This window comes from Stigmatopora nigra, chromosome 13 (assembly GCF_051989575.1).
Source record: "Stigmatopora nigra isolate UIUO_SnigA chromosome 13, RoL_Snig_1.1, whole genome shotgun sequence".
Lineage (NCBI taxonomy): Eukaryota > Metazoa > Chordata > Actinopteri > Syngnathiformes > Syngnathidae > Stigmatopora > Stigmatopora nigra.
This window is the reverse complement of record NC_135520.1, coordinates 12,182,501-12,207,199: the sequence shown is the minus strand read 5'-3', so window position 1 is coordinate 12,207,199 and position 24,699 is coordinate 12,182,501. Positions and strand designations below refer to the sequence as shown.

The window sequence follows — 24,699 nt, the reverse complement described above, 5'->3', positions numbered from 1 at the left end:
GGCCGGCGCGGACGCCCGCCGGATCGACCTCAGCCTCGTCTCGTTTCTGGCCGACGCGGACGCCCGCCGGACCGACCACTGCCTCGTCTCCTTTCTGGCCGGCGCGGACGCCCGCCGGATCGACCACTGCCTCGTCTCGTTTCTGGCCGGCGCGGACGCCCGCCGGACCGACCACAGCCTCGTCTTGTTTCTGGCCGGCGCGGACGCCCGCCGGATCGACCACAGCCTCGTCTCGTTTCTGGCCGGCGCGGACGCCCGCCGGATCGACCTCAGCCTCGTCTCGTTTCTGGCCGGCGCGGACGCCCGCCAGACCTGCCACTGACTCGTCTCGTTTCTGGCCGGCGCGGACGCCCACCGGATCGACCACAGCCTCGTCTTGTTTCTGGCCGACACGGACGCCCGCCAGACTTGCCTCTGCCCCGTCTTGTTTCTGACCGGCACGGACGCCCGCCAGACCTGCCACTGACTTGTCTCGTTTCTGGCTGGCGCGGACGCCCGCCGGAGCGACCTCTCCGTCTGTTCTTGGGTTGGTGTGGAAGACCACCGGACAATTCTAGATCTCCCACCCACCCTCCCTGCTTGTTTCCGTTTCTCATGTTGTAATTGACCTTGGGATGTCTAGAATCCGTCCCTTAGAGGGGATGTACTGTCAGGAGTGGCTGGATTGCCTTTCCTGGCATGACGTCACGATAACTATCAGCTGTCACTAATTACGTGATTAGATTATTCTTGGTATTTAAGCATTATGATTTTCTGTGGACGCCGTCGGATCGACCTGGTTTCGTTCTGGTTTCGTTTCCTGTTTATCCTCGTAGTCATTGCTGTTTCCATTGACGCCACGCCGCATGTTCATTCCGTTTGTCACGAGAGATCAAGCTAAGTTGTTTATGTTATGTTACCACGTTTATTAAATCAACCTACAAGAGCTACAGATCTGCCTCACCTTTCCATTTACTTCGGCGACTCTGCATCTGGGTTCAACTTCTCCACCGATCCAGTCGCACTACGCGGCGAGATCGTAACAATTATGTGCAAAGGGACATCACAGATGGGAGTTTTTATTAAAAGCAATAAAGTTTACAAATGGTAAGCATACGCTGCTGAGGGTATGACTACTAGGCTTTTTGTCAAGTCAATGATGACGACAATGCCTATGACTGATTTTCATTTTATTTTTAAATGGCTTTGCTGGTACTGAAAACAATAAGACTTACAAAAGGTATGCAATGGCTTGCAGGTAAAATAATTTGTCCGAGAATTTATCCGGGTTTGCATAGTCCTCGGTGAGCTTTATCAAACGCTCATTGACTGTTGCCTATAGCTTTTTGGTTTGTCGGGCATAATACCGCATGCAGCCTGTTGTATGGTAATTTCCCAGTCACTTTGTTCTAATTGGAGTTTGACAATCTAAAGTATTTCAACATTGCAAGTAGACATTTAGATATTAAACTCTTGCCTGGCCTGTTGTATGGTAATTTCCCAGTCACTTTGTTCTAATTGGAGTTTAACAATCTAAAGTATTTCAACATTGCAAGTAGACATTTAGATATTAAACTCTTATAATTTTGAGAGCTGGTTTCAACAGTACTTAGATGTTAAACAGTACTTAGATATTAACCTATCTCTGTCATGAATCAACAGTAGATATTTAGATATTAAACTCTTGTGAATATAATTTTGAGAGCTGGTTTCAACAGTACTTAGATATTAAACAGTACTTAGATATTAACCAGTACTTAGATATTAAACAGTACTTAGATATTAAACAGTACTTGGATATTAAACAGTACTTTGATATTAAACAGTACTTAGATATTAAACAGTACTTAGATATTAAACAGTACTTAGATATTAAACAGTACTTAGATATTAAACAGTACTTAGATATTAAACAGTACTTAGATATTAAACAGTACTTATATATTAAACAGTACTTAGATATTAAACAGTACTTAAATATTAAACAGTACTTAGATATTAAACAGTACTTAGATATTAAACAGTACTTAGATATTAAACAGTACTTAGATATTAAATATTACTTAGATATTAACCTCTCTCTGTCATGAATCAACAGTAGTCATTTAGATATTAAACTTTTGTGAAGATAATTTTGAGAGCTGGTTTCAACAGTACTTAGATATTAACCCCTCTCTCTCTCTCTCTCTCTCTCTCTCTCTCTCTCTCTCTGAATCAACAGTGGGTATTAAACACTTGTTGAGAGCTGTTTTCAACAGTACTTACTGTCTCTCACCATTTGACTGGCGACCAAAAGACCGGGAAACGTCCGGCCAGGACGTAGTGGATTCCAGAGCAAAGGTTACAATGCTTGAAAGCGAGGTCACGGTCTGTGGTGCGTGCTTGTGGGTCTGAGTGTGGTCAGGAGCAAAACAAGAGGTCAGAGATCAGTAGGGGCAAGCAAGGAGCGAGGGTACTTAACAGTAAACTGATTAGGATGATCCAGGAGCGTGGTCATGTTCTTGCTAGCTTTTAATACTTTTGCTGATGAATCACACCTGGAAGCGCTTGATTTATTAGGGGCTGGGCCTGTGATTGTGTGGCAGGCACAAACAGCCAGCAGACAGTCTTTGGCTGGTGTGCTGAAAAGTGCTCTTTTGGGGACTCCCTTGTTCTGCTGGGGGACTTCAATGCTCACGTAGGCAATGACAGTGGGACAGTGGGACCTGGAGGGGAGTGATTGGGAAGAACAGCCCCCCTGATTGGAACTCAAGTGGTATTAAATTGTTGCATTTCTGCGCTCATCGTGGATTGACAACAATGAACACCATATCAGTGCTCGGACGTTTGGTCACCGGTCTTTTGATCGCCGGTCAAATGGTGACGGAGAGTTTACTGTTGAAACCAGCTTTCAAAATTATATTCATGAGAGAGAGTTTCATATCGAAGTACTGTTTAATATCTAAGTACTGTTCAATATCTAAGTACATTTGACCGGCGACCAAAAAAACCGGCGACCAAAAGACCGGCGACCAAAAGACCGGCGACCAAAAGACCGGCGACCAAAAGACCGGCGACCAAAAGACCGGCGACCAAAAGACCGGCAACCAAACGTCCGGTCACGTTTTCAAGCACAAGGGTGTCCACGTGTGCACTTGGCACTAGGACACCCTAGGTCGCAGTTCAATGGTCGACTTTGTGGTCCTGTCATCGGACCTGCAGCAACATGTCTTGGACACTCGGGTAAAGAGAGCAGCGTAGCTGTAAACCGATCACCACATAGTGGTGACTTGGCTGCGATGGAGGGGACAGATGCTCGTGCAGCCCAGGAGACCCAAAGGTTTAGTGAGGGTCCACTGGGATGGCCTGGCGGAGTCTCCTGTAAGAAAGAGTTTCAATTCTCATCTTTGAGAGTTTCTCTCATGTCCGGGAAGAGGCGGGGAACATTGAGTCCGAGTGGACCATGTTCCAAACTTCTATTCTACAAACACCATAGCAGTGGGGAAGAAGGCCCAAAAATGACTCCATTTCCTCAGGGTACTCAGGAGGAAAAACTTGGACACTAAGCTTCTGGTAACATTCTATAGAGCTACTGTGGAGAGCATCCTGGCACACTGAATTACAGTGTGGTACGCTGGAAGCACGGCAGCAGACAAAAAGACCATACAGAGAGTGATTAACACTGCCCAAAAGATCGCCGGCTGCTCTCTGCCCTCACTGGAAGACATTTACACCCCTCGTTACCTCAGCAGGGAACATTGTCGGGGACTCATACCACTCTGGTCACAACCTGTTCCAGCTGCTGCCATCTGGCAGACGCTACAGGTCTCACAAACTACCGACTGTAAGATAACATTATGATAAAATGACAAAGTCGCTTGGCAATTTGATAGGTTCATTAATAATTACCCTTTGTAATTATCAATAACTGCAGGCAGACATCTTATTCAATTATTGACATTTAATTAAATAGATTGGATCACGGATAAGTAACCTTAAGGCAGGAGATCGTCCAAAGTATCCTCTCGAACAGTATTTTGCGTACAGCTTTAAGGCATTAAAACAAAAACAATCACGCCTTCATTTGACCTAACAATCATATAACAATTACATAAAGAAGCCCGAAGTGCGTCACGGGTGTTATGGACGTGGCAGAAACAACATCTTTGTTATGGAAATGGAAGATATCCCGAGTCCTTGCCCGATCAACCACCCTCACAGCCCGATACTGGGTGAGATGTAGCGTCAACAATCCTTGGAGAAGAACATGTGCGAGTGGACTAGGTGGCAGTTTATGACCTCGAGCCGAACAATAGAAAGACTTTTAATGATTTAACAAAGAAATGAATTACTACACATATATATGTATAATAGTAACAAAGAATAAACCCAACACAATTGCTTGTTCATATTGGACAAATAGGCTTAGGGACAGTTTTTTCCCACAGCCATCATGACTAAGAACTTGCGGTAGCACAACACACAAGCCCTTCTGTGTAATAACTTGGGGTCAGGTAACATGAAGGATGTTGGGTGGTGATCTGCCTTCTGCTGGCTGACTGAAGGTAAGTGAGGAGACAGTCACAGGTAAGTGACAGGTAAACGACAGGTAAGTTTTTTTTGCTGGCATCTGCGAGGCAATTTTTTTCTGCAGTCACCGGGATTTGTTTGCGCTCAGGGGGAGTTGCGATGTATCCATCACGGCAGAGTACCAACGAGTCTGAAATTATTACTTATTTGGGGCTTTTGCCGGGAAAGCGCACTTTGTGGAGAAGCACCACCAATTTTGTCATACGCAGCTGGGGAAGATTACAATAAGGCTTTTGTCAAGTCAATGATGAAGACAAAGCCTATGTTTAATAATTATTATTATTGCTGAGGCAGAAAACCGGAGCTGTGGCCGCAAGGTGATCGGTGCCTGTCATGGCGGCAATCCCACAACAACCTGATGGACACCGGCAATAAGGGATGCCGTCAGGCCCACTGGACTCTGGAGGCAGCTGATAGGCACCTGGTGGCCAAGCGGCATGCAGCTCTTGTCGTCTCCGACGCAAAATTCCGGGCATGACAGGAGTTCAGTGAGGCCAAGGAGAACGATTTCCGGGTGGCTTCTAGTCAATTTTGGTCCACCATCCAACTTCTTAGAAGGGGGGATCAGTGCACCATCAACACAGTGTAAAGTGGGGATGGGGTGCTGCTGACCTCCACTTGGGATGTTGTGAATCGGTGGGCCGAATACTTTGAAGACCTCCCCGACTCCACCGACACGCCTTCCCAAGAAGCAGAGGGGATCTGAAATTTTGAACTCGACAAATGACACAACCCTAGTTATTTTTTACCTAATGGTCTCCTGTCATCGTGATTCTATCGACATGGTCCTCTCTTCTCCATCGCAAGAAGCCTTGTGGGGGGTAGAACCATGGCGGCACAAGGGCAGCACGTCATAGGTGGCCACACAGTGGCCCGGTATGCCGCTATAAAGTCACATGCCACTTCGTCTTCTTGCTCTTCTGCCAACGGGAGATGTCCCCCGCCGAATTGCATGGGCTCCACTCTTATCGCGTCTTGACACCGCTCCGGTGCCGGAATCTATGGAGATGCGGTGCCATCCACCCACACGGCCACTGTGGAGCTTTCTGCAGGGGGTCTCAGACGGCTCTAGCTTTCTCTGGCACTCTCTAGCTCGTGCTTTTGTAGACGATTATCCAACCGGTTGGCCTAGGCGAATAGCTCCTCCAGCCTGATTTTGTCAACTCAACAGCCTGCTTGACCACGGGAAAAAGTCCACGTTGAAAGATTCTGCATAGTGCCAAATCGTTAAATCCATATTCCGCAGCCAGAATTTGAAATTGAATTGTGTAGTCAGCCACGGTCAGATTGCTCGTAACAAAGTCCAGCAGGTCGAAAACCTTGATGAGGTTTGAAAAAGGTTGGACTCTCAAGCATTCCTTACTGCCATGGCCAAAGTGGATGCCCTACCATCGAGGAGAGTCATAATATAAGCAACACGGGAGCAATCACTCACAAAAGGTGAGTGGCTGCTGGTCAAATACCAAGGAGCACTGGTGAAAGAACTGTCTACTATTACCAGGTTCTCCCTCGTAACAGTGGGATGCGGTAAGGCCGGATTCCCCAAAAAATGCCTGTATGCTCAGAGGAGCTGTAGTGGTTTGGCTGGGTGCCGCAGGGGAGTTTGATATAGTCTTGAAAGGCAGACCCCTTTCAGCAAGGTACACCAACAGTTTGTGAAGGCTTTAGTGGTCTAGGCTTTCTGGTTGCTCATGCAGTAGACAGGTAGTAATGCTTTGTTCTTGTTTTTTTTAAAGCATGAGGATGGTCAAACACTTTCAGTTCTTTGAATTAAAATGTCCGTGTAGGCATCCAGTTTCAAAAAGGCCAAGTTACTCCAATAGATCAGTGTTTTTCAACCTTTTTTGAGCCACGGCACATTTTTTTACATTGGAAAAATTTGTGGCACACCACTAACCAAAGATTTTACAAAATGACACTCTGTATAGTATATTTAATTACAATATAATTTCTCAATTTATTTATACTCAGTCAGTGTGAAACCTGGGCCTGTTTAGATGAACACAAAGCCGATATCCTGGCAGGAATAGTAGAAAGACACACACGAAGCTCTTCTTCAACAGCTCTCAGTCTCTCTCTCTTTTTAGTTTTTATAGCAGTTAGGCTTGAAAAGCTCAGCTCACACAGATATGTTGTGGAAAATGGGAGCAATGTCAGAACAGCTTTGTTGGCCAGAATGGGGAACTCCTTGGCAGCAGTCAACCAAAAACTGTCCAAAGGAAGATCAGCAAATCTTAGTTTTAAACCACGATCCTGTCTCAGTTCAGTTAGTTCCTCCTGCTCTTGTAAAGTCATGTCCTTTCGAACAACTGATGCCGAGCTGTATGGGTCCCTAACCCAGTCAAAGCATTCAGTGGAGGCTGAAGAGAAATAAAATGACAACTTCTCCTCAAGACTTTTCAAATGTTTACCTATTACCTCAGACAGTGCAGCAGTGTTGCTTTGCTGTTTGTCTGTGAGTGGGAACATCTCCAGGTTGGCACGTTGCACATGTTGTTGCCAGAGGTGCACCTTTAAACGGAATCCATTTATTTTATCTGTGCTTGTAAGCAGGTTTTCATTTCGGCCCTGCATCCTTGTGTTCAGTTCATTAAGATGATGAAATATATCAGCCAGGTATGCCAACTTTGCGCACCACTCATCACTTGCAAACTGATTTGAGTAATCAGACCTCTCATTTGTCAGAAACATTTTAAGTTCCTCTCGCAGCTCATACACACGGGTCAGCACCTTACCGCGCGACAACCATCGGACCTCCGTATGGAGCAATAAGGCTTTATGCTCCGCTCCCATTTCCTCACACAGAGATGCGAATATACGGCTTTTCAGAGGTCGTGTCTTCACAAAGTTCACCATGCGCACCACATCGTCCAACACAGGAACCAGTTCTACTGGTAAAGTCTTCGCAACGAGGGCCTCACGGTGCAAAAAACAGTGCGTAATAATCAGATCTGGGTTTCTTTCCTTCACTCTACTCACGAAGCCTTTGGTGCGCCCGACCATGGCTGCAGCTCCATCAGTGCACACACTTGTGCAGTTTTCCCACGTAAGTCCTCCCTGGTCAAGATATTCCGATGTGACCCGAAAAATTTCCTCTCCAGTTGTTTTTTCTGGCAGTGTCTTGCAAAATAGGAAGTTTTCTCTAATGGCATCACCATCCACAAAACGCACATTGGCCAAGAGCTGAGAATGTCCACTAATATCCGTAGACTCGTCAACTTGCAACGCAAATTTCCTACTGATGCGTATCTTTTCCAAAACATGGCTTTCGATGTCTGTAGACATGTCATCAATACGCCTGGCAATTGTGTTATCAGAGAGCGGGACTTTATCTATGTCTTTAGCCGCACCAGGGCCGAGCATCTCGTTGACAATGGCTTTACAGGCAGGTAGTATTAATGTCTCTGCCACAGTGTGCGGCTTTTTTGATTTAGCAACAAGTTCGGCGACTAGGTAACTAGCTTTGAGCGCTTTCTCATTTACCTTTGTGGTTTTTCTCATAAACGTTGCCTGTTTCTCTGTGTTTACATGCAGGCGAACAAAATAGTCTATCGGCTTGTTTTGAAGCGACGGGTGTTTCGTTTGGAGATGGCGTTTAAGCTTGCTTGGCACCATGGCGCTGTTGGATAGCTTCTCGCCACACACCAGGCATAACGGAATAGGTGTCGTCTCATCCCCGGTGAAAGTAAATCCAAACGAAAGATAGCTTTTACTATATTGCCTTGAGCTCACCGTCTTTGCTTTGTTTTCTCCACCACTCATACTAGGGCCTTTATCCGGGTCAGAATCTTGTCCAGGGCGCAGTTCGGAGTTTGCAGTTGTCCTTTTTAAAAACTTCTCCATGACTGTCACCACGGTGCATCACTAATTTTCTTGGCGGAACGTGTCAATCAACTACGTGTTGCCACACGGACAAATATTACATTACGCTGCCAGCCTTTGCAGCACGGACATTGGACAATGACATCATATTTGCAGAAATCTATTAATAAATGTTAATTTAAAAAAAAGGATATTGGATAATTTCTCACGGCACACCTGAGGATCTCTCACGGCACACTAGTGTGCCGCGGCACAGTGGTTGAAAATCACTGCAATAGATAACCAACCGTTCTCTTGAATTATGTAAGGGGAACCATTCCTTGGCGTAGCGTTTCGTTGCCTGCCGGTCTGCCAGCAGAGGAGGCTCACTCGTGGGACTGGAACGAGGGTGAAGTCCATCTTCATTGTCATCGTCAGGATCTAATCTATCGTAAAACGTCTTTGCTTTGGTTCAAATCATGTTGGTATCAAGAGGACTCACCTTCTCTTGATAGACATTCTCCTTCTTCTGGCATCCGTCTCGTTAGTTTTATTTGGTATTACATTCTTCTTGAAAGGCACCTTGTTATGCTCGCGCCGCTGCGCCGTGGCGCGATCGCGAAAGGATTAGCACCCTGTTGCGGGAAGGAGGAGCGGACGAGGCAATTATCTTCAAAACAACAACTTTAATAACTTAGAAGGGATCTTACTGTTAAGGCTAGGTCCTCAACAATAATCTTCATACAGAGGAAGCATCAGGCAACGTAGTAGTTTTTGACTCCCAGCCGATGGAGGTTATCCGAGGGAGACTCCCCGAACGCTTCTCAAAATGGCCGCCACCCGCATGTTCTATTATTCTGTCTAGCCCCCCCCCCCCCCTCCTAGCCGGGTGGGGTTGCAGACGGACTGAACTCACGTTCATCTGGAAGTCTCCCGCAGATAGAACGTCTCATCGCTCGGGAAAACCATTTAAAAGAGGTAGGCGGAGACAAACTTTAGGCGGGAATACATGAACAGGAAAAGGAGGTGATCACAACAAAAGGTGTAGTGCACGTTTTAACCAATAGGTTTAAATAAATATCTATTCTAGTAACTTTAAATGAGTGCAGAAGGGTGAAAGATTAAATATAAGAATACAATCCATATTTCACATTTCCCCCCTGAAGTAACTTTGAAAGAATCTGTATCCCTCTCCTCCAGGTTCTAGAATACAAATATCGTTGACAGTCACGCAACAGGGTATGGGAAATAACAAAATCACTTGTCAAGGCAGAAGACAAACTCAAGGTATTCAGCACCATTCGAGAAAAAATCCTCTGCGTCCCTCTTAATGAGTGAACCCAATTTTTAAATCAAACAAGTACATTTACACAGAGGACTCGTCACATTTTGAAAGATTGCGAGAATGGATTGTGTTTTAAATCATAGCTTTCACACAAAAACCACAATTAATGGTCACCAGGAACAACACTGCCCCAGATTGAAATCACGTGGTTTGAATTGCACCAATTTTGATCTTTTATCTCTTACTGTTATGTTCACTCCCCTTCAAAGTAATGCATCTTTGAACATCTGCATCACTGCAGATTTAAGTGTGACACCTAGACCCAGTGAATTCAGGATGTCAGGATACCTGTGGAAATGGGTATAGGGCTACACACAACAACTTTCAGTCACAACAATCAGTTTCTTCTGGAACACCATTATGCCACACATCTTCTTCATAGTAGTATTCTTGTTTTGAGTTTGAGTCTGTGAGCGGGATGTTCAGACACGCCCAGGTTGTCACTGACAGTGCAGTCACTTTGTTGTGGGTGGCAACAGCTTTCAGTGCGGCTTCTGTGTAGAGGTGCAAAGTCTATGGGAGCTCAAGGTTAAGTAAGGGGTGCTCGTGGCAGGTGAGTAGACGTCAGATGAGTTTTTCACGGACAAAGGTTTTGACACCCTCCGACTTACAGTCCACTTGAGTCACCTGTGTCTCGAACTACCTTGACCTGAGGTTGGTGAATCGACTTTGACTTTTCAGCGACCTTTGCTGCTGTGGAGGTTGGTGAGTTGGGCCATGAATGGGTATTCCCATTGTGGAGAGAGCCAAGACTTCCCTTTTTATGACTCGGATCAGTATCCAGTCACCTGGCTTCACCATCTCCTGCAGGGTAGACAAAATGATCACGGCAGCTTAAATGTTCTTTGGACAAGTTTCTCCAAACATTTTACCATTCATTCTATGAGTAGATCGGCCTCACCCTTAGTCTCTTATCATGGTTCACCTTCCCGTAGAGGCAGTTGGTATGGTCTTCCATGAACTATCTCCAAAAGTGGTAATCCCAAGCTAATTGGTACTATTTTCATACGTTTTGAGTGTTAGGCGTTCTGGCTATGGCTTCTTTATCGCTTTCATAGTTTTCTTAAGCCTTGGTTTTACCGTACCATTTGTTTGCTCTACCAGTCCCACGCTCTGTGGATGGTACGAGCAGTGTTTTTTAGACTTATTTCTCGGTGTTTATTTCAGATAGGTAGGTACCTTTTGGACGTTGCCCTTGTGTGGGCATGAGGTTACCTTGCACATTATGTCTGTAACAAATTAAACAGTTCCTACAATTTTTTAAAGTAGGTATTTAGACCTCTGGAACATGGAACACACGCTGTACCATGTCCATCATTCCCCTGTTGAGACATGGCTCCTCCCATGGCTCATTTTTGGAGTACATTCTTTGGTAGGCATGGTAGGCCTTCAGCTGTGAATAGGCCGTCTGTAGACTGTTCTGCTTCTTCATGTATCCATGCATCTTTTCTTTCTGTGGTGCAATGTTTTCAAGTCAATCAACACTGTGATAGGTTCGTCAATAATTACACTTCTCTATAATTATCAATCATTGCAGGCAGACATCTTATTGAATTATTGACAATTAATTAAATAATTTCCATCTCTGGTAATAACCTTATAAGGGGAGTTACATCAAAACTTCAAGACTTCCTGCCGATCTCCAAAGTATTTCCTCGAACAGTAATTTGTCGTACGGCTTTAAAGCCATAAATCAAAACAATTACAAGGTTATTGATTAATCCAACAAGTGTAAGCAAAAACAACATCTGTAACTATAATAACAATTAAGGTATTTAACAATAATAGAAAGAGGAAACTAAAAACAAACTCCATTTGAATTAAAACAATCACACCTTCATTTGGCATAACAATTACATAAAAGAGCGCGATGTGCGTCACGGTGTAGGAACACTATGCGAGTGTTCCTGGAAGTGATTGATATCCATCTTCTGGTAGCAAGAGTCCTTGACGACTCTTCACATAAAAGAGCGCGATGTGCGTCACGGTGTAGGAACACTATGCGAGTGTTCCTGGAAGTGATTGATATCCATCTTCTGGTAGCAAGAGTCCCTGACGACTCTTCGCTGCAAACCCAGATCAACAGTCCTTGGAGCCCGGGACTGGGTGAGATGTCAGATAAACAGTCCTTGTGAGAGGACTAGATGACTAGTTACGACCCCGATCACTCTTCAAACAATTAGAAGAATGATTTAACAAAGAAATGAATAAATAAATAAATATATATATATATATGTATATATATATATATATATATATATATATATATATATATATATATATATATATATATATATATATATATATATATATATATATATATATATATATATATATATATATATATATATATATATATATATATATATATATATATATATATATATATATATATATATATATATATATATATATATATATATATATATATATATATATATATATATATATATATATATATATATATATATATATATATATATATATATATATATATATATATATATATATATATATATATATATATATATATATATATATATATATATATATATATATATATATATATATATATATAAAAGATTAGTTTTATCGGGCACTCTTTTACTCATCGGGTACAGTATTTTTCGAAGGTTTCCCTTTATTTTTAACAATCGCTAAAAGTCCTTAAGGAGGGATTCTTTCACCCCCTGGTCAAAACTGCATCACCAGTTTTCCTTACGATTGTCACCTATGGCCGAAGTGTACATCCGCCACATATCCTGTGTATTCCCTTCTTTTTTGACATACATACTCCCCAACGATATGCAAATATTAACCATTTATGGAACGTTTTTCTTTGACTTTTTCAAGAGTGGAAAAACAGGATTTTCACCAGCCTTGTTATACATTAATTTTAAACAGCACCTTACCGTCTCCTGTGCATCCTCTTTTCTGGTGGGGGTTCATTCTTTAAACGGGCTGTGATTGACCGAAATTGCCCTCTCTTTCAAAGTAAGAGTAGCTGATGTCAGAAATCTTGGCTTTCAATCCACCGCGGTCCAAGAAATTCAGAAATGAATCTCCCCGGGTTTCTGGCCCCAGAAAATGTGGGATCTAATCCATATATATTCAATGACTTCGGATCAGAGGAAGCACACAGAGTCAGTCGTGATGAGATTTACCAGACTTCAGCTGAAGGAGGGGGTCAGAGTAGCCAGGGCTGGGAGACGTGTCCATCCCCCAGCCTGACCAGTTGGGTCCCTAACAGATAATCTAGTTTTACTAACAAAGGATCAAGTGACATAGGTACCAACATTAGGCAGGAAAAGGTGAACAAAGAAATGGGCGTGTCATGGTAGATGACGTGCCCCTAAGTCATAGATGTCATGATGGAAATTTCCACTAAACTCTGCAAAATTCTGTCCTAGTGACTACTCTAAATAAAAGTATAAAGAATATATTTCAGCAACACGGTTACTTATTTATATATTTATTCATGTATTTATTTATTGACTTACTATTAATGAAAAATGAAAAAAAAAATGAAAATCAGACATAGGCAATGTCGTCATCATTGACTTGACAAAAAGCCTAGTAGTCATCATACCCTCAGCAGCGTATGACGAAATTGTATAGTGCTTCTCCACAAGTTCGTCTTCCCAGGCCAGACACATTTATGACATTTATTTATGACATATTCATACTTGTTAGCTCTCCGCCTTGAGCGCCATTTTCCGGCGACTACAAGTTGCCTCACCGATGCCAACAAGAATAAGATGGATCACTTACCTCTCAGTCTTTATACTTACCCTCCCTCAGTCATCCTGTGGAAGGTAGATCTGCACCAAACGACCTTCCTGTTACTTCAATTCGACTTGACTTAATTTCATAGTAGGGATATGTGTAGTCGTCACGTCACGTGTTGCTGCAGGTTCAGAGACCTGATGGCTGTTGGGAAGAAGCTGTCCTTGAGCCTGTTTGTCCGTGCTTTGTAGGACCTGTAGCGTCTGCCAGATGGAAGAAACTGGAACAGGCCGTGTCCAGGGTGGTATGGGTCTCCAACAATGGACCCGGCTCTTCTGAGGTATCGGGGGTTGGCAATGTCTTCTAGTGATGGCAGAGAGCAGCCGACGATCTTCTGGGCAGTGTTTATCACCCTCTGTATGGCTTTTTTGTCTGCTGCCGTGCTTCCGGTATACCACACTGTAATGCCGTAAGTCAGGATGCTCTCCACAGTGGCTCTGTAGAAGGTTGCCAGAAGCTTGGTGTCCAATTTGTCCCTTCTCAGTACCCTGAGAAAGTGAAGTCGTTTCTGGGCCTTCTTCACTAACACTGTGGTGTTTGTGGACCAGGAGAGCCTATCCGTGACGTGGACTCCCAGAAATTTGAAGGATTGGACCCTGTCTACACATACTCCGTTAATGAGGAGTGGGGCCAGGTCTGTGCTGCGCTTGCGAAAGTCCAGGATAATTTCTTTAGTCTTTGTGGTATTCAGTGTAAGATTGTTCGCCGAGCACCAAGAAGACAGTTTGTCGACCTCGTCTCTGTAAGCTGACTCATCCCCGCCTGAGATGAGTCCGATCACAGTGGTGTCATCGGCGAATTTGATGATAGAGTTTGACTGGTGGGCTGGTGTGCAGTCGTATGTGTACAGGGAGTACAGGAGAGGACTCAGTACACAGCCTTGTGGTGAGCCAGTGTTCAGTGTAATGGAGGAAGAGAGGTGTGGACCCATTCTGACAGTTTGTGGTCGACCAGTCAAGAAGTTCTTTATCCAGCAGCAGATTGAAGAGGATAGTCCAAGGTGGTAGAGTTTGTCCTTCAGGATGTCCGGCTTGATGGTGTTGAAGGCTGAGCTAAAGTCTATGAAAAGCATCCTCACATAGTTCCCCTGGTGCTCCAGGTGGCTCAGTGCTGTGTGAAGAGCCACGGCGATAGCATCCTCAGTGGACCACTACCTAACTACCTATTTGTGTAAAATGCCTTTCCTATTCCTGCATCCTCACCCTCTTCCTACTGCAACAAAGAAATTTCCCGAATACGGGATGAATAAAGTTATCCAATCCAATCCAATTCTATACTCCACATTTGTATTTAATCAATATTGCTGCTAGGGAGTGGATTTTGCCCAATTTTAGTGCATTTTTTTGCTGTTTCGCATATGGACGTATAGACCTTCATTGCTGTCGTTTTCCCGGGGAAATAATACTCCGGGCGTGGTTCTGATGTCTAAAAAGCTCCAGTATTTGTATTTTGTTTTGTGTATTTTTTATTTGTATTCTATTTACGGCTGGATTTTACCCCATTTTTGGGCAATGTTTGCCGGCACACCATTGACATTCATCGCTGTCTTTTTCTGGGAAAATCAACCCCCTGGCCCGGTTGTAATGTCGGAAAAGCTCCAGTATGTGTATTTATTCATTAAATGCTGCTAGGAAGTGGATTTCCCCCCATTTTTGTGCATTGATTTATTGATTATTTTTTATGTGTCGCAGCTGTAGCTGCAGTCGAGGTTTTATAGCCATAAAATCTTTTGTGAGGGTTGGATTGATTTGTTGAAGGTGCTACGAGAAAATGCACGGACCGCCACTGCATTACAGTAATACCTCCACATACGAGTGCCCTGGCAAACGAGCAATTTGGTATTCGAGTGAAATTTTGAGTAAATATTTATCTCGAGATACACGACACATTTTGATATTTGATCCTACAGCGGACGCAAGAGGCTGCTCATTAGAACATCATGGGCACTGTCTTTCTAGTCATGCAATGACTCCACGAGCACTGGGTTGAGCGTTGCATTTTTTCAGTGTTTTTTTTGCCCATTAGTCAATGCGAATGGCGGAGCTGGTTCGCTAATACGAGAGGAATACTAATCCCTGGGCAAGTTGGCAAATAGTTGTGCGTTATCGTATCGTGAGGACATTTGTGTGGATAATTTTCGGAATATTTTGAAGGGAGGACAAAAGCGAACAACTCTCGATAGGTTGCTCCTGGAAGTCAGGTTGGAGGCGGGGTAAATAGAGCCATCAAAATAGAGGCATCAAAATTTAAAACACAATTAGATTCAAGAGTAAGGTTAGATTAAAATTTTTGAGTGTGTCTGTATAGTTCATTTAAATATTTTTATGTCATATTACAAGTGTGTCGCTGTGCAAAAACTCTCTCTATCTCCACTCCTCTCTCTCGGTCCCTCTCTTTCTCCCCTCTGCGAAATCCGCCTAATTTTAGTACTATTAAACACATTTTAGTACTATTAAAGACTAGTTATTTGTTACTTTGTTAATAGTTGGCAAATCAGAACAAATGAAAATGTTTTTCCAATCCAATATCCTGTATTTGATGTTTTTTCAGAGGGTTGGAACGAATTAATTTGTTTTTGATTCATTTCTATGGGAAACGTTCATTTGAGTATATCGAAACACGAGCTCAGTCCCGGAACGTATTAAGATCGTATCTCGGGGTACTACTCTGCACGATAACATGCCCCACTTGACCGTCACTAGCTGCAGATTATCACGTGAATATGGTTGGCCAATCAGGAGTTTATATGGATTTTGAATTTGACCTTTATTTTACATTAAAGTAAGGTTCGGCGAATGCGTTTGTGAAAGTGGTGGGTCTCGGTAGCTCCAAGGAGGTTAAGAACCACGGACCTAACTTTTTATCAACACGTATATATCTTAATCCGCCGTCATCGCTGCAGAGGAAGTGATGCAAATATCGCGCATGCGCAATGGTAAAAATTCATACCATTTCAGGTCCGGATCTTGCAGTGACATTCAGACGTGTCTGTACACTAAATATTTACTTTCTGCCTATTCAAGCTGCCCAAAAGGTTTTGCTCTTCGTTATTAGGGCTTAAGTCAATAAGTCTGAATTCAGACCACAGCTTTTTCGGTAAGTTGAATAAACTTCCACAATTAACACTCAAGTTAACAACAATTCCGAATGACACAGGGAGGTTTCTTGTGGTCAGATGAGCGTACGCTAAATACCAATGAATCCCTCTTGACTCAAAACCTCTCCAAACGACAGATATAAAAACACTGCATAGAATCGAATGTTTAAATTAAATTTGTCCAACTGAAGTTCAATTAGAAACAACCTAACTCCTGAGTCAGCAAAACTATTTTGACGCAATGACCATATCACACGTGTTATTGACTAGCACGTTGGTCAGCCAATTTACTTGGAAAGATGTGAAGACACAAAAACGAGAGAAAATGATCATACAATTATTTAATTAGCCTTTAAAATGATGGGTGGCGAAGCAGCTGACTTTCGTGTGCTATTAGCGCTTTTTAAACCCACAAAACTACTTTCACATTATAGCACCAGCATTTTCATAATTTAAAAATGAAATAAAGTGGTCTGATTAAAAAATATTATGTGAACCCCCCCCCCCCCCCCCTGAATGGCAGAGCAGTTTATGTGTATATATCAGTGGCAGGCCATCAATGCCTTCTCTGCTGGCCTAAGAAATATCTTAATTATATATTATATTTTGTCCATCAATACCTATTAAATGATTCCAAATTGTCTGTTAGCTTTCTTTTATTGCTTCCCCCCCCTGGTTGCACCTTTTCCAGATGTGTGTTTTCATATTGAAGCACTTAACCAATTACATTTCACCCATTATTTGTTATCAGTGTCAGAAATCTGCCTCAAAGCCTCCACAATCAGTTCTGTGGGCTCTGCCGCTTTAAACAAGCGTCGATAAGACTGTTGCTGTAACCGATCAGAATTCGATTTGGTTGACACTAAGGCCTTCTCGGAGGCGTAGGGATACATCATTGCTTTTACCAACTATGATTGGTTGGTAATAGAATGGAAAAAGCCTAAGCTACCAAACTGGATCTGGAGTGAGCTGCACAAGGAAATATATTGTTGTGTTGATTCAATAGCGGTTTTGTCAACCCACAATGGCTAAAGGAGGAGAAGAAATGGATTTGTTTGCAGATTTCCTGTCAAAACCATTTTCAAGACGGACTTTTCAAGAAAAAAACTCCAAAGCAAGCAAGTCTGCCACAACCGGGAAGGAACATTTTCAGCACTAAATCGAATAAAAACGTATATCAGGACTACGACAGGACAGGCTCGACTTTCAGCATTAGCTTCGATGGCGATAGAAAAGGAGGAGAAAAGAAAGGAGGAAGGATATTAGGATAAGGAATTTTTTGGTACGTAAAATATGCCTATATTTGTGAATAATATTTCACTTGTATGAGGTTATCATTTATAATTTTTTTTTGTGTTGCAGCTGTAGCTTCAGTAGATGTTTTATAGCCAGTAAATCATTTTTGAGGATGGGATTGATTCCGACAGCTGAAGGCCACTGCGCCATTCGCACCGACTAACGCAGAAAGAGACTTGTATGTCGAGGTACCATTGTATATTAGTCCACTATCAAAAGTTGACTACAAATACGTCATGATCATTCATGATTAAATGCTTAGTTATGCTGAGTTCACGTCATTTTCAAGCATCGTATTCAATCTTTTTAAAAAAATGGTCAATATAGGACTGATAAGATTTCGTAATTGTAACTCATCCCAACTGCAGGATGTGTAATTTCTAGGTAAGTTTTAAAATCAATGGCTACCAAGAGTGCATACAAGTGCATGCAGTGATTAATCTGAGCAGCAAAAATTACCATCATTTGCATCTACCCAGCGAGTGACTTTAAATTTCCATCACCAGCGCACAAATGCAAAAATTCCACAGCTAACTCTCAAAATGTCGTCATTTCTGACGTCGCGGCTCAGCAAATGGCCCGGCCCAACTGTAGATCAGCTGGCCCTTACAGGTTAGCTACCATTTTGTTTTGTTTCTCTTCTCAGATGCTTATACATGTGCAACGATGCGCAATAAGCGTGGTACAAGCATTGCGCACAAGGAACTACTCTCGTGACATCTTACCGGTTCTCACTATGTATACGAAGGTAACACTTGAATTAATGTTAGCAGTTTTCACCAGTTCATGATGTCGCTAGCCCTGGGCAATTGTTTGTGAGATTTTTTGTGGCATATATAAATGATCACGTGATAAAAATGCAGTCTGACTTGTTTGGCAGATGACTAAAGCCACATAAAGAGTTGTTGATGCTTGCAAAATCCAGATGGTGTTGGTTATGAGGCCGATGTCCTAAAAAAATAGCTTCACTTCTTGGTGTTTTCTTGTTGTATAGCTCCATAACGCAGTGATTCCCAACTTGTGTCGGAAATTACAATACATCATGCATCGTAATAATCCAAGAGAGTGTTAGGATTCATATTATTTCACAGTTTCCACCGTGTCTGCTTGTTTGTTTCCCTACTCTTGTTTCTCCCTCCTGTCTTGCCATTCCTGACGCACACCTGCGCGAGAGGAACGGCAAGACAGGAGGGACATGCATACATATACAGTGTTCCCTCGCTTATCGCGGTTAATGGGGACCGGGACCACCAAATCCGCGAAGCTCTGAGTCCGTGATAGCTGAACCGCAAAGTAGCGAGGGAACACTGTATACACATAGACACATGCATACATGCATGATAGAATGATGGATTGTTTCAGGGAACAATTGATTTTTTGTGTGAAAACACCAGCCAGCTGGTCTGATCAGGCTTTGAGCACCTTCCCAGGTACTCCGTCAGGGCCAGCAGCCTTCCTGGTGTTCACAGACAGCATTACCAGTCTCACTTCATGTTCCTGAAGCTTCAGTGTACTGATGCAGGGTGGTGGTGGGGTGTTGAGACTGGGTCAGATTTGTCAGTCTCAAAGCGGGCTAAGAAACGATTCAGTTCCTCAGATAGTGAGGCATCTGTGTTAACAGACTTATTATTGTTCTTGTAATTGGTAATATGTTGTATTTCCTGCCACATCTTCTTTGAGTTATTTCCAGCTATGTTCTGGCAGCACTGTCTCGTACCTTGTCACCTGACCTGAAGGCGGTGTTGCGGCATTTTGTCTCATTGGTCATCCAGGGTTTTTGGTTAGGAAAAACCCATATCTGTTTATTAACTGACGTTGTCCGTGCAGATTTTCATGTAGGAAAGTACAGTGTCCGTGTAGTCCTGGAGGTTGTGGTGTTCGAAAAGTTCCCTGTTGGTGCGGGAAAAACAGTCCTGCAGCTGAGAAAGGGCGTCCTTGGGCCAAGTTTTTACTATCCATATTTGTGGCCTAGTTAGCCTAAGGAGTGGAGTATATGTGGGTGTGAGGTACAGGCAGAGATGGTCTGATCCAGCCAGGTGAGGGAGAGAAGCGACCCTATGAGCATGTTAAATATTCGAATAAACATGATCCAGAGTTTTATCTGCTCTGGTGTGACACTTCACGTACTGGTCGAACTTAGGCAGAACAATCTTTAAACACGCTTTGTTTAAGTCACCAGTGACTATAAAGACTCCATCGGGGTTGGCCAAGCTGCTGTGTGTTTACAACCGTTAGCAGAAGGCTAAGTGCCGTGCTGACGTTGGCGTCCAGGGGGATATAGACGGCCATTACAATGACATCCGCTAGCTCTCGAGCACTGTACCGCCAATAGCTCTAAATCAGGGGAGCAGTGAGTGTTAATGATCTTACTGTCGCTACACCATTCATTGTGTATGAACACGCAAAGTCCCCCTCCTTTGTTTTTCATGTTTCCGTGATGAGAATAATGTTGCAGTTCCTGACAAAGCCGTTGGTAGCAATCTGAAGTTCCAACTCATCCATTTTGTGGGTGATGGATCTGGCGTAGGTCAAAAAGATACTCTGAAGCGGTACTCAGTGTGGTTTCTGCCTTAGCTTAGTAGCTAGGCTCACCCGGCATCCGCGCTTTTGCTTTCTTTCCTTTCGCCTTCGCCGCCTCTGTCGTACTCTGAGTGAGCTGACTATCCACGGAGATCAAGGAGGTCTCCAGATGTCCTCGGTGATAGCTTAGGTCCGTTGGTAGTTTGCTGTGATGGATATATTGCATCTCCCAGGAGTAATTTAATCCTGGTGACTGTAGAAAAAGATTGCCTCACAGATGTTAGTAAATAATAATAAGATTGAGAAAACAAAACACCAAACTGGAGAGAAATAAGCCACTGCTCCCATGCGCGCCGCCATCTCTACTACCAAATTTACCAAATTTTCTGTTATTTTTGCAGCCAAATTGCCCAGACCTAGTTGTCACTATTCATTGTGATCTAAATATTTTCTATCATATTTTTATTATGCATCATTTTCATGGTACTCGGACGATTCGCCAAAAAAACGTTTGGGCTACCGGACAGTTCGCCAAATGGACGTTTGGGGGACCGGACAGTTCGCCGAACGGACGTTTGGGGGAGCGGACAGTTCGCCGAACGGACGTTTGGGGGAGCGGACAGTTCGCCGAACGGACGTTTGGGCGACTGGACAGTTCGCCGAACGGACGTTTGGGCGACTGGACGTTTGGGCGACCGGACAGTTCGCCAAACGCACGTTTGGACGACCGGACAGTTCGCCGAACGGACGTTTGGGCGACCGGACAGTTCGCCGAACGGACGTTTGGACGACCGGACAGTTCGCCGAACGGACGTTTGGGCGACCGGACAGTTCGCCGAAAGGACGTTTGGGCGACCGGACAGTTCGCCGAACGGACGTTTGGGCGACCGGACAGTTCGCCGAACGGACGTTTGGGCGACCGGACAGTTCGCCGAACGGACGTTTGGGCGACCGGACAGTTCGCCGAACGGACGTTTGGGCGACCGGACAGTTCGCCGAACGGACGTTTGGGCGACCGGACAGTTCGCCGAACGGACGTTTGGGCGACCGGACAGTTCGCCGAACGGACGTTTGGGCGACCGGACAGTTCGCCGAACGGACGTTTGGGCGACCGGACAGTTCGCCGAACGGACGTTTGGGCGACCGGACAGTTCGCCGAACGGACGTTTGGGCGACCGGACAGTTCGCCGAACGGACGTTTGGGCGACCGGACAGTTCGCCGAACGGACGTTTGGGCGACCGGACGGTTCGCCGAACGGACGTTTGGGCGACCGGACGGTTCGCCAAACGGACGTTTGGGCGACCGAACGGTTCGCCAAACGGACGTTTGGGCGACCGGACAGTTCGCCGAACGGACGTTTGGGCGAAAGGACGTATCGCCGCCGCGGGATTCGCGCGCTCGCCCCGCCCCCGGATCGTGTGTGCACAAGTTTTTACAACCTCGGCCCGCGGGCGAATTACGGCCCGTTAGGACTTTTCATCCGGCCCGCCGCCGGCGATGTCCAAATCATAGTAAACATCATTGTCCTCATTCATCTTTCCTTACCGCTCATCACTCGCAATTTAAAGACTGCTCTCTTTCCCTGAAAAATATTGTTCTTAATATTGAAAGTCAATTTGAACCCGGGAATTGTGTCCCATGTGTGGGTAGATGTATTGTTGACTAATTTGTGTAAAAATATTGCTCCAGGAAGGCTCTGGGGTTCTGTTTACCCAGAAATAGTGTCATCAACATGGGTACTTTATTAACAAGGAGTGGTAGCATTGCAACAGGGCCCTGTCGGTTCGGGAGGGGTATTTTACCCAGAAATAGTGTCTCGTGTTCTGGGTTTATGTTTGAACAGCAATATAGTGTCAAAAACGGGTAGTTTCGCTGAAAATTGTGGTGGTATTAGAACCGGTCCATGTCGGTTTTGGTTGATAGTTTTACCCGGGAGTTGTGTCCCATGTGTGGGTAGATGTATTATTGCCTTTTTTAATTGAAGGTGAAAATGTATTTTCAGATTTACTTTCAACATTAAGAACATTATTATTCAGCGAAAGAGAGCAGTCTTTAAATTGAGTGATGAGCGGTAAGGGAAATGAATGGGGTCTAAGAGAGTAGTCTTTAAATTGCGAGTGATGAGCGGTAAGGGAAATGAATGGGGTCAAAGAGAGTAGTCTTTAAATTGCGAGTGATGAGCGGGAAATGAATGAGGACAGTGATTTTTACTATGATTTGGACATCGCTGGCGGCAGGCCGGATTAAAAATCCTAACAGGCCGTAAATCGCCCGCGGACCGAGGTTGTAAAAACTTGTACACACACGATTGGGGGCGGGGCGAGCGCACGAATCCTGCGGCAGCGAAATGTCCATTCGCCCAAACGTTCGTTCGGCGAACTGTCCGGTCGCCCAAACGATCGTTTGGCGAACTGTCCGGTCGGCCAAACGTCCGTTGGGCAAACTGTCCGGTCGCCCAGACGTCCGTTTGGCAAACTGTCCGGTCGCCCAAACCCCCATCCAGCAAACTGTCCGGTCGCCTGAATGTCCGTTCAGCGAACTGTCCGGTCGCCCAAACGTCCGTCGACTAAACGTCTTTCGGCTAATCGTCCGAGTACCCATTTTCATATTGGAAGCAATTGCCAAAAGGGGTGAATGTCACATTTGCCTTTCAGGATCTGTGCCCACTCTGCGATGAAGCCAAAGAAGCGCTGGAGCCCCTGAAACACAAAGTGAGTACTCACAAATGATTCTGAATGAATGAACGAACAGTCGCTTATGTTTTGTCATGACAGTTTGTCCTGCAGCGAGTGGACATCAGTCGTCCAGAGAACCAAGAATGGCATGACAAGTACAAGTGGGACATTCCCGTATTCCATCTCAACTCTCACTTCGTTATGAAGCACAGCGTGGACGTGGACTTGCTTGAAAAATTGCTGGATGGCCAACACAGTGACCCATCCATTGATTGATAATTGAATCCTGAATAAACACATGCAATATGTAATTTGCTTCTGGCGTGTTTTTTTTATTGTCATGATTGAAAGTCTTATGCAAGATCATTAATATTTTAGCTTGTCTGCGAGTTGTTGCTGCGGTGATGGGGTTTAAAGACAAAGGGACTGGTGTTACACAAAGCCAAAAACAAGATTTTTAATCTGTAGCTGCTGCACCCATAAGGCACATTCATCCTGAGTGAATGATAATGTTTCAGTGTCATGGATGGCACTAGACATCCAATCCATTTGTGCCTAATTGAAGTGAAAATGGACAAGGGACGACATGTTACCAAATATTAGCGCTGCGGTATATATATTTTTGACCCAGCAGATTTGATCACTTTCTGTATACCCATAGTAAAGTCATAAAAGAAGCAAACTTCATGAATGTCTTTTTTGTATTAGAAGTATCTGTTCCAGTCACTATCAGAGTAAACTCAGTTGTAGAAATAACTCACCTGTCAACCTCTGCCGATAACTGCCCTTATGAATGATTATGATTCCCCATACAAACCCCCCAAAAAATGTACAAACACCGTACGACGCATGTTTAACTCTTTTCTTACTATGTGGCTCATCCATGCTTGCTTCCACGATAATTGCTCTATGTAAAGCCACGCATGCGCATGTCACCCTTTATCGATATTGCTATACGCACCGCTAAAAAATACATATGATTGAGGATAATTTTTGCTAGTATACCGTGACAATAGTAACGATCGAGGGCAGTAGCGTCGTTGGCTACCAGCCTACGAGACTATCTGGATTTTAGCCAAAACGGTCTTGTTGAGAACGGTTTTCATAAATATTGGCGATTTAAAAAAAAAAAAATTCTCTGTACAAAAGTCGATGTACGGCGTACATGATTTGAAATGGTAAAAAAATGTATAAAATACGTGTAAAACTTACAAGTTGACAGGTATGGTAACTGAAAAGCCATGACATAATTTTCTTCACAAGTGTATGTAAACTTTTGACCACAACTGTTTTTGAACTTTTGACCACAACTGTATATAACATGCAGGGCAGTAACCACAACATTGATTAACATACAACTGCTCTGTCGGAACTAAATGCAGTTGTAATTTGTTGAATGACTGCTGCACTCTTTTTATATTTGTATGAATAAAATTATACAAGCGATGAAGAGATCACATTTGATAGTTAAGGTTTTTGGTTTTACAGAATCCGGATACTGCAAAATCTGCAAGGACGCCAAGCAAAGAACTCTCAGAAACTGGTGGACATGCATACAGGTACATTTATCACATATTGAACTCATGAAATTCACCACATGAAAATGTTGAATTTATGTTAAAGAAATTAA

General features: G+C 43.9%; 1 protein-coding gene across 14 annotated transcripts in view; it reads left to right on the top strand.

Annotated features, from left to right (window-relative positions):
• The window catches only part of mipol1 (mirror-image polydactyly 1), a 98,895-nt gene that overhangs the window by 4,023 nt on the left and 70,173 nt on the right, over positions 1-24,699 (top strand). For 2 of the 14 annotated variants that reach the window (XM_077731120.1, XM_077731114.1), the window contains exons 3-5: positions 18,520-18,621; positions 23,049-23,105; positions 24,558-24,628. In XM_077731120.1, coding sequence (XP_077587246.1) covers positions 18,520-18,621; positions 23,049-23,105; positions 24,558-24,628 — 230 coding nt within the window. Of the gene's footprint in view, positions 1-16,175; positions 16,577-17,638; positions 17,860-17,939; positions 18,062-18,519; positions 18,622-23,048; positions 23,106-23,168; positions 23,260-24,557; positions 24,629-24,699 lie in introns of those variants that run through there. The other 12 variants (XM_077731118.1, XM_077731110.1, XM_077731119.1 and 9 more) reach the window with 12 other exon arrangements.